The sequence below is a fragment of the Ptychodera flava genome, chromosome 17 (genome assembly GCF_041260155.1).
Source record: "Ptychodera flava strain L36383 chromosome 17, AS_Pfla_20210202, whole genome shotgun sequence".
Taxonomy (NCBI): domain Eukaryota; kingdom Metazoa; phylum Hemichordata; class Enteropneusta; family Ptychoderidae; genus Ptychodera; species Ptychodera flava.
The window spans coordinates 10149998-10160791 of record NC_091944.1 but is presented as its reverse complement, the minus strand read 5'-3'; the positions used below and the strand labels follow the sequence as shown (position 1 = coordinate 10160791).

Sequence of the window (10794 nt, the reverse complement as noted above, 5' to 3'; positions counted from 1 at the left end):
AATACGTTTTGAAGAAAAGGCTATTGCCATTACCAAGACACGTATCGAAGCCACCGAATTATGTGAAAAACGAAAATCTGACAAAAATCGGCGTCCTTGGTTACTCGCCCCCTTAATAAATCGCTCTGATTTACTTTTGGTTTCGAATTCAGTCTCAGACAAATTCAGATTTTTGTTCGAGTGACCGAATGTAACTTTGCATTTTGAAGTCTAGTTATTTTTGCTGCTTTTGAGTCATAAATTTACCTACTTGCAATTAAAAATAAATGCAAGGCATTGCTGCATATTTAGTTTGTATTGATATTGCCAGTGCATCTTGGAAAAGAATCGTTTTGTCAAAATTTTGAAGAAATTGTATGTTGAAAACAAACAACCGATGGACTCCACTATCATAAGTTGCAGAAATGGTGAGGTGACTTGATAACAGGAATAGTATGCAGGTTGTGATGACCAGCTACATATTTGCACCCAACTGACGTGTGTAAAGTAACTTTTAGATGTCTGGAGATGTTTAAATGTTATTACTTCAGGACAATTTGATTACAGTTTGACTGAATTGAGTTTTATTATAAAACAGGTAAAATGCCCCCAGACGACAAGTATGCAAATTTCACCACATTTTGAACAAACCTGACTAAGGTCAACCCTACGAAGTTGCATGCGAACTTTCAAAGCATAGGGATGTCATTTCTGAGATGTTCTTAATTTTTTTTCGAAAAATAGAAACCCCCTTCCAATCCTGCGACGCGTTATTTTAATGCCAAAAATGGATATTTGACGTTTCAATTACGCGCGGATCGTTCGATATCAATAAAAATATGTTATTTCCCGAGCGTATACGATCGTTTCCGATTTTAACTCGAAATACCCCGAAGGTTCGATTTTGTGTTTAACGCTATCCTAGTGAGTGACGTGAGCGGGTACACTGCATTCTCCATGCCAGGGGGGGGGGGGATGTGCACGACGTGATTGGCTTAAAATATTGGTTAATTTGCATAATATGAATAATTCATGAGTAATAAAATCTCGATTTTTTCTCAGAATTTCTTCTAATTATTTTGAATTTCACTCCAGATTCCAATTGCAAGTACTTTGGGACACAACCAACACGAAATTGTAGAGTTGTTTTCATGTTAACCCTCCTTTTCAGATTGGCCGATTACGTTGTACGACGATGAAGAGATGTTGATAACATGCAGTTTTCTACTTTATTTTAATACCGCAAGTCTCAATACTGAAGTATGTTGTAGACAAATTGTCAGATTTCCGTCTAAAATGATTGCTCCAAATTGCTCCACCCTTATTTAGTCGCCCCTGATGTCTAAAGTTACCTAATTAATATGCAATTTCGGCAACGTAAAGTACTTCTACTATACTACGTCTCGTGCGCCCAAGTTCGAATCAGGCGACCGTGACGTAAGATGACAACATTGCGTCCGTGTGGTCACGAGCTCCGGGCCGTTGGCCAAAGTACAAAAATGAGCAAAAAATGAGTAAGAGTAAAGATTTACGGAGCTCTTCTGATGGAAAGAGTCTCGGACGGAGAGCAAAGTCAAGGAAAGTCTAGGCAGAAACCGCAATGCTGGAGTTTGCACAACATATTTTCACTTTGGCCTACGACAACCCGGAAGTTTTCACTACGACGTATCGCGACGGACTGACGGTACATGCGTTCGATCAACGCAATAGCGCCCTCTCGTGCACATCCCCCCTGCTCCATGCAGAGTTCTTATCGCGCACTGTGTGTTCGATTCGAACGCGCGAGAAGAACGCATATGTACATGTACCCCCTAGCTTCGTTGACAACGGCCACTGTGCCGAACGTTCGATGTTCGGAAACTGCATATAGGTGGGCCACCAGAATTCAAATTTTTCGACACGTTTTTATTGATATCGCACGATCCGGGCGTAGTAGAAATGTCAAATTTCGACCTTTGGCATTAAAATAATGCGTTTTAAAACTAATACAAAGTGGGACTGCCACTTTAAGAACCTGCATAATAAATTTCAGAGCAATCTGAGTTTCAGACAAAATGATTTTTGACCACAAACAGCAAAAGCTTTCCCCACCCAAAATATATTTCACCACAATTTGTACGGTACTAAGGCCATTCTAAGGTAGCTGCATACTGAATTTCAAAGCAATTTGACCAGGGGTTTCAGAGAAGACGATGAATGTTGACAGACAGTCCACCTATCTGATAACCTCCGCATCACTGACAGTGGAGCTCTAATGGTTACGCATTGAAGACTAAAGGATCATTTGTACTTATACGTATGTACTTGATTATACAATGAAATCAATTAATGGCGTCGCTGAGAATGTTCATCTACTTTCAGTGTCTCAAACCCGAAATTAACTTCAGCGACATCGTTTTGTCCACCAGAGGGCGTCCTCTACGCCTGCCCTTGTCGACAAGATTCATAATTTAGCATCAGCCTATATAGAGTTTAAAGGGGCTTCAAAGTTCATCTAGAATTTTAGATCACATTTTCATCAGTGATGCCCTAAGCCGTAAATAGCATTTGTTACTTGACAAGACACGATGACACATTACTGATTGTGACTTTGCTAAATTTGAAGTTGCCAGGGCCTTGTCATCAGCCTGTTATTAAGACTCTAATGCAAAGAAGTCATACGCTAACAAGAAAATGAGAATATACTCATCTTTAATGCAACTTTGAAGAGATATAAAGTACAGTAAGTGTCTCACTATTATGCAAAAGAATGCAATTCTTTAATACATTCCGTGTGACATAATTGCAGACTACACGTATATAGTGAAGTTATCCACTAGTTTTGAAATGTTCATAGTTTCAGTTTTTGATAACTTAGTCAGCATGATTGACGACAACAATAAATTGTGGCAAGCTCATTGATAAAGAATGATTATGTAATCACTACTCATCTCAGTATTTTTTATCCACTTTGTGTTTTTCTGAAAGTATTGCATGGTTAACACTGATCATTCACAGCAGTTTTTTGTTCAACAACATATTCCTGGAACCTCCATAATTTTTCCTTCCCCAAAACTTGAAAAAAGTCCACAATTGCAAAGGTTATGTTGCAACACTTGCACGTCTCTGAATATTTCTCCAATTTACATTTCTATTTGTGAAGATCAATTCTAGCCAGGCAATCCCATTCACTGTTATGTTCATCATATCTACTGATAAAATCATTGGGCTTTGAAAAGTCAGTGAAAATACTGGCAACTACTGGTATGTAGTATACAGGATGTGCTCAATTCCAAGATAAACTTGGCAAGATGACAACATGAATACTTCAACAACAAGAACTTGAAAACAGTGTATAATAATAGTAACACAACATTGACAACTTGAAAAAAATGTGAATCACTTCTATAACACTTAAGACGATATCGAAGGATTCAAATTGCTAAACAACGTTTGCTAAGGATAATTTTCAAAATAAATGAACATGCAAAGATTCGTTGATTTTTTCTTAATCAGAAAAAATAAACAACACCACATGAAAAGAACGGGTTCTATGCGCGTGACGTCAGAAATATGCAAATGACAACAAAAGTATTTCAAACCCTATCAGCTCCAACAAATTTGCACAGAATTTTCCAAAACTTCAGAATTTAATACATGAAATACCTGCTGATAGCCCCTAGCATGGATTAGGCTGTCTGTTCAGGCAGGAGCAATATTTGAAATGATGAATATTCGCTGTTTAATTTTATGAAATTTTGAAGGGTATTATGGCAATATCTCATAAACGATAATGAAGTTTTACAAAAGCATGCTTATCTATATTCTCCTTATTGACTTCAATAATTCTACCAAATATGGACTGAATTGATTGAAATTGAGAGTTGAAAGGTTTTGAAAATTTTCAAAATATCAGGAGCATAAAATCCATAGAAAACAACGGAACAGTAAGATTTTGTACTTGCATGTGTGCGCCTTTAGAAGGTTTCTATCTTTAGCAACGCATGAGTTCCTTAAATCCTTCAGTATCGCCTTAACACTGACAAAGTTTTTTTTTCAGTCAGTAATTCAAAGCTAACACCGGAACATAAATTTCCAGGTTTGACACAGCATAAAAAATTCCTCCATATATGAAAGCCATCTTGGACCCTTACACTATCAGATTCACATATGTTTACTGATTTCTGGTTTCAACAAAATCATCACTAGAATCATCATCTATTTCCACTACATGTGGGTGTGACTCTGTCTGAAACCTTTGGGCCAATGCAGCGGACAGTGTCTCTTCGGAGGACACATCATATCCTCCCTCATCTGCCAAATGATCTATACCACGCACGTGAGGAGGATTCTCTGGAATTGGTTCTCTACACTGGGGGCAGGACTCTAATGGCAGCACGCACTTCATACAGCCAATAATCCTGTTACAGGTTCCAGGACAGAAGTACAGAGGGAAATCGGGTTTGTCAAGACAAATCATGCACGATATTCCAAGTATATTGTCGGATGTCGAACTACCTGCGTGTGTTCCAGATGTAGACTGTAAAATACAATATTTATTACTTTATTAGATCACGAAGAACCGTCTATTCCATACACAGAGCAGAAATTCAGCTAAAGTTACTTCCCAACATGATACATTCAAAGATTTTATTTTGATTACAGCATTTGAAAAAATGTCTGTTAAGCTATACTTCCATAGCTAGGCATACATCACGAAATGTTACATGTGTCGATACATGTATTTTTAAACATGATCAAAATATGTGAGGTTTTATATGGAGTGTCTAAGAGTCGCAAAAATGAAGACAAACGGCCAGTTCCAAGTACGCTAACCTTAACCATTTCGGGTACCAATGAATTCAGTATAACACACAGAGCCAATTTCTAATTTCGATTTTCTGTTAACATTGATAACTAGAAGTTTTGTCATTGAGGTCGCTTTCTTACTCGGGAAAACCAACACTACATTCAGTATTTACCCAATTCACAATTCCCATTTGCTGTATTGATTAGAAATACGGTTGGCTGACAAGTTGCTGTGCTGAAGTTCGTGTTATTCTTAAGGTAAAATGTACCTTGATTATTTCGTTATCTGAAAAGTTTCTTGATACAGTTTAACATGTACACAAACAAATATCTCCAGCAAGTTTAATTGAATTTACAGCAGGAGTTGTTAAATTCATTGAATATGCAAATAAGCTATTAATTAACAAAAGGCTGCTCAATGTCACACTCAAAAGCCAGGTGTCTGTCATAAACACCCAGAAACAAACTGACCACGGAATGTCTGAGACATCTGCATGAACGTACACCCTATCTGACATGGTAAAGTATATGGTCAAAGTCAGTTATTTTCAGATTCAGATCAAGAGTAAATTTATTCCAAAAGTCCAGAGGTGCTCATACATGCAAGTCTATGGAGAGTGAAACTAAAACTTCCTCTAACATGGCCAAATTTAATCGCATTTTGAAACAATTGACGTGCATCTGTATGGGGTAGGGTACTATCCTAGTACAAACTTTGAAAGAAATTGACCCAGACCATGTCTGAGATATCTGTGTGAAAAGACGCATGCATGCATGCACGCACAGACAGAAGGCACTCTATAAGTCCCTCGGACAACTAAAAATAGTGGGGAAAACGTCACATCACGGACAAAATTCTTTTTTTTTTGGATGGTTTTATACTATTGTGAGTAAAATGTGTTGAACTAGAACTCTTGCCTAATAGAGGGCGCTTTTCTTCAAAATATAGCCGGGTGACCCTATATTGTTTTTTATGAACAACCACCTTAGGCAATATACAGTCAATAGCTGAAATTTTTAGACGATCTGGGAAACTTAGATTTCAAGGTGCATACTTCCTTAATTCAGAATACAAGATATGAACTGAATATGCTCACGTGTTTTGAAAAATAAGTAATACACAAGAGAATGTAAGTAAATATGAAGTACAGCATCTTCTATTGCAGTATAATTTGATAATGCTCAATGCATTACAGTACAGAGATATCTGTCAACTCTATACCAGTAGCAGGTTTAATCACATTCGGTAAAGTAGTTTCCGAGTCATGTCACTAATTGCAAAACTTCTTTAATATGCAAATGAGCAGTTAGTTAATTGTACACTGTAAAATGCTTCACAGTAAAGTCAGATGTCTATTAGATCTGTACCAGTGGCAGGTTTCATTGAATTTGGTGCAGTAGTTTCCGAGTTACGTCTCTAATTACAAAACTTCATTAAATATGCAAATGAGCAGTTATTTGATTTCACACTGTATAATGCTTCGCAGTACAGTCAGATGTCTATTAGATCTGTACCAGTGGCAGGTTTCATCAAATTTGGTGCAGCAGTTTCTGAGCTATGTCTCTAATTACAAAACTTCATTAATATGCAAATGAGCAGTTAGTTAACTTACAGTGCACAATGCTTCACAGTACAGTCAGATGTCTATAAGACCTTTACCAGTAGCAGGTTTCATCGAATTTGGTGCAGTAGTTTCTGAGTTATGTCCCTAATTATAGAACTTCATTAAATATGCAAATGAGCAGTTAGTTTACTTTACAGTCCACAATGCTTCACAGTACAGTCAGATGTCTACAAGATCGTTACTAGTAGCAGGTTTCATCAAATTTGGTGCAGTAGTTTCCGAGTTATATCGCTAATTACAAAAGTTCATTAAATATGCAAATGAGCAGATTATTGACATGGACACTTATAACATCATCATAATGTTATGAGACTGACATCAGTATGAAGTTTCTTGAACTTTTGTGCAGTAGTTCTTGATATATGTCAACACTGTCATTTATGTCTCCATAGGAAACCATTATATCAAAAAATTAAATCTTTGATAATTTCATTAATATGCAAGCCACACCCACCAAAACCTTTTCAGTTCTTGCCATTTGTGATCTGAACCTGTGTACCAAATTTGGCTTAAATCTGTTCAGCCGTTCTTGAGATATCGTGTATACAGACAGACAGACAGACAGACATTGCTGAAACATTAGCTCACGTGTGTGACCCACGTGAGCTAAAAATCCTAGGCTAAAGAGAACAAATTCAAGATATGAAATTTGGTCCAATTTTAATGTAAATGGTAAAGCGAATGTTGACATTTAGCCTACGCATATTTCTACATTTATTCTTTGATTTCAGTGTGAAAAAATGGTTGGCCAAATAATGTCACGAATTTTTTCCCTCGGTATTAAAGTACAATGTACAAGTGTGCCAGAAAATGTGTAGCACATTGTCGGCTATTAATCTCGCTAAAGGACTTACGTGTAACTGCCTCTTGACAGACTCCAAAACTGTTCTTATGTCATCTAGCTCGCTGGACTTTCTTTTGTTGCCTCCACTGCGCTGTAGTTTCAAAACCTCGAAGTCCGAGACAGAAATGACGTAAAGTTTCCTTGCGCTACTCCAGTACGATAGCTCTATATCGGAAAAAAAATTAAAAATCAATTTGTACAAATAAACACACATATACTATACGAAGTGGGCTCGGGTATACCGCAGATATTTTGCTTGCAGTCTAACGCTGCGTAACGGTGAATCGGTCCAATATTACCTACGCTTATAACTTCAGGAGTCTTCGCAAAAAGTATGCATACTTCACTAGGAATAACTCGGAATAATGTCTTCCAAAGCTACCCTAGAGTAAAAAAAATGCGATTTTCAATACTTACTTTGTGTAGCCTGAGTTTCTCTCAGTGGGATGTAATTCCTGTCAAGCATTTTCAGGTTTTCATCCAAACCCAACTCGCCTTTCAGCTTTTCACAAACAACATTTATTCCGCAGGAACTTGCTGTTACTGAGACGGGAATTACCTCAGTGTCTTTCAAAACCATTTCTTCAAACTGCAGATATGTTACTGCCTTAGTTACACTGGACTCTTGACGTCGATTTTGCGAACTTGTGCTTGCCCGATGTTAGCCAAGGTGCCGGGTGGCGGTACCCCTCCTTGTCTTGACGACTGAGGTCGCTGGTAAAACATGTTTGCCGGTGGTGTACCAGTTTCAGTGTTGTTACTGTTACTAGTAACTGTCGTGGCTGGGAGATTGTGTCGACTCGGACTTGACGATCCACTCGTCGGTATTATCCCCCGAACTTCATATGTTGTGTCAAGCTCCGATTCAGGAATTTCAAATAGGCCCGCCTCCGTTTGCCAATGCACCTTTCGCCCAGAGTCAGTTGTTTCGTCGGAAACGAGATACATTGTCCTCTCATTAAATGTGTTCCCGGTCAAAACGTTAATCTCGATGTGTGGAGGGGAAGTGGGAGCTGCAACACCTCACCCCGATACGAACTTTTACCGACATGACGATCGCACAGAGGTTTCGATTCAAATGATCCGTGTTACGACAAACTTTGATCCAATCTCGAGTCCCACCAGAGGCGTTGCCTATACGACAGGATCCCCGTGGAAACTTTTCGTCCAATCACATCATTTTTCTCCAGCTGTCATTCCAGATTACTAATCATCGAACATTGTAGCAAATATTTTGTAAAGAAATGTGAGAAAACGGACTCAATGGCACACCTTCCGGTCTGAGGATTCCCACGACCTCGCGCGTTTCCAAACAGGCTAAGGGGCGGACCATTTAATATCTTGGGGTGGTTGTATCATAGACCCAAGGGTCTATGATTGTATGTAAGATTTTGGGGAAAAAATGCTTGACGTAAAAAACTCAGATGTAAAACTAAAGCTTACATATATCCTCGGTACTACTATGCAAGGTGGAGACAAACGAAGGGAAAATCTACAAAAACAAAATCTGCCCATGGAAAAAGTGTGTGGAAAAAAAATCCGTCCAAACTTATAAGTTATAGGGGTTTGCAAAATTTTGATAAAATGGTTACATTTAGTACGGATTTTATAAAAAAAGTTACAAATTATGATTGCTTGGGTTTCAAGTACTTTGTGTCACGTATACACCTAAACCATATCGGGTCAAGGACCCATGAAGTGATATTGAAAATGGGTCAGTAGAAATCATGCTGAGCCAATTTCTAATTTCTAATTTTGATTTGCTGTTCAACATCGCTCAACTAGAAGTTTAGTCGTTGAGGTCGCTATTCATTCTCGGAAAAATCAACACTTAATTCAGTATTGTACCTAATTCGTAATTCACATTTGCCGTATTGATTAAAAATAAGGTTGGCCGACAATGATACCTCGAAGAACGTGTTATTCTTAATTCAGAAATAGAATACTAACAGAACAAAGTCAAGATAGAAATCTGGTCCAATTTTAATGTAAATGGTTAAGCGAACGGATGAAATATTGAATTTTGCCCATATTTCTACTTTCATTCTTTGATTTCATTGTGAAAAAATGGTTGGCCGAATAATGTCACGGATTCTTTACAATCCGTGGCATTTTCAGGCCAACCGAATTTTAATGTCGAAATCGAAGAAGCAATTTTGAAATACCCTCATATTATTTTCATGATTGCCGTTTTAGAGTTGGCATTTCCAACATCGGATTTTACATGTAACGCCGTGCATTACGCGGCCACCTTATATTTTTTTATGATATTGGAGAACTAAACGCATATTGACTCGAAATCCTGCACTTATTGATTGTTCCCATGAAATAGTTGAAAAGATGCAAAGACCATCGCCTTAGAATATGCTTGGACTAAATCGAATATCGAAATTTGGTGTAGAACAGAAAGTTTCATTTGTCAATTTTTCATTTTTAATGCTGACCTATACCTGACGTAACTAATCGTACGGCTATGCCAAACATAATAAACTGTACATTAAATGAACTTTTCAGTCAGACATATTTAATTACAAACGAGCTACTCTGCTTTGTTTCCGAAGCAGAGACGATACATGGTCACCATGCCCCTCCCATCACAATAGAGCTGTTATGGAGTTGAGTGTGACAAAATAGACAAGTTCAGGGCAACTACTTTTTGGCTAGATGTGTTATTTAGTAAGAATAAAATAATAATTGATTGGGGTTGATAAACACGTAATCGATTTGCAGTTCTCTATAGCTCAATGTCTTTTCTTACTTTCTTTTTTTCACATTTCCCAGGATCAAGAAGTGCCTTAAAGGGAAACCTAAGTCCAGCGACTTTGACCGTTTATCCCTTCCAAAATCACCCTTGAATAAAATGCAGCTCAAATTTGCAACATACTTTCACGCGCCGACCACTATACGGAGCGACGAAAAGAGACGTTGAAGTAGACGACATTTATGGAAATGAGCTCAGAATCCCATGGGCGCGAAAGGGCTCATGGGAGGAGCGTGCGTGACGTCATCGGCGATACACGAACGTGTGTGACAGCCTACCAAAGCATTGGAGTCTATGACTGCAGGAGTGCAGTTCTGCACGTTACGACTCTTTATTGCTCAGTAGCATAACAAATAGCTAACTGTTGTTCAGTTGAGTGCAAAAATCACTCAAGGAAGAACAAACGGAGTCGGCTTTTACCGTCTTCCCACAGAACAGCTTTTTCGAAGACAGTGGCTAAAGAAAGTCGGGCGAGTTTTAAAATCTGTAAAAGATACAACGTTATCTTCTAATTCTTTCAAGATGATTGTTTTATAAGGGATTTTGGGACTCTAATACCGATACAAGACGATACCACACAATGCAGTTCGTATCTTGACATGCTGAGTCAGCCTACTATCGCCCGTTTTAACCAGACAAATATTAATACTGGCGAGTTCGGGACTCTAAAATCCGAAGACGAAACTACACAAGGTGTCTCTTATCTTGACATCCCGGGTCTGCCAAATCTCCGATATATAACCAATAAATATAGGCAATTTTGGGACTATACCTGGTAATATTGATATTACAAGATA

At 38.1% G+C, this 10794-nt stretch overlaps 1 protein-coding gene across 1 annotated transcript; it reads right to left on the bottom strand.

Annotated features, from left to right (window-relative positions):
• Positions 1-2638: 2638 nt before the first annotated feature.
• Positions 2639-9331, bottom strand: LOC139115371 (uncharacterized). The gene is made up of 3 exons (XM_070677439.1): positions 7654-9331; positions 7247-7401; positions 2639-4498 (listed from the first exon to the last, which is right to left on the bottom strand). The coding sequence occupies exons 1-3, from the start codon at positions 7814-7816 to the stop codon at positions 4133-4135; spliced, it is 684 nt and encodes a 227-aa protein (XP_070533540.1). The 5' UTR covers positions 7817-9331; the 3' UTR covers positions 2639-4132.
• Positions 9332-10794: the final 1463 nt, after the last annotated feature.

What these genes read in the sequence shown, in the direction of transcription:
- LOC139115371 (XM_070677439.1), bottom strand. Translation starts at nt 7,816, where the DNA reads ATGGTTTTGAAAGACACTGAGGTAATTCCCGTCTCAGTAACAGCAAGT. An exon ending in AGAAACTCAGGCTACACAAA is followed by an intron (nt 7,402 to 7,653) that starts GTAAGTATTGAA and finishes TTTCCGATATAG; the next exon opens with AGCTATCGTACTGGAGTAGC. An exon ending in CTGTCAAGAGGCAGTTACAC is followed by an intron (nt 4,499 to 7,246) that starts GTAAGTCCTTTA and finishes TGTATTTTACAG; the next exon opens with TCTACATCTGGAACACACGC.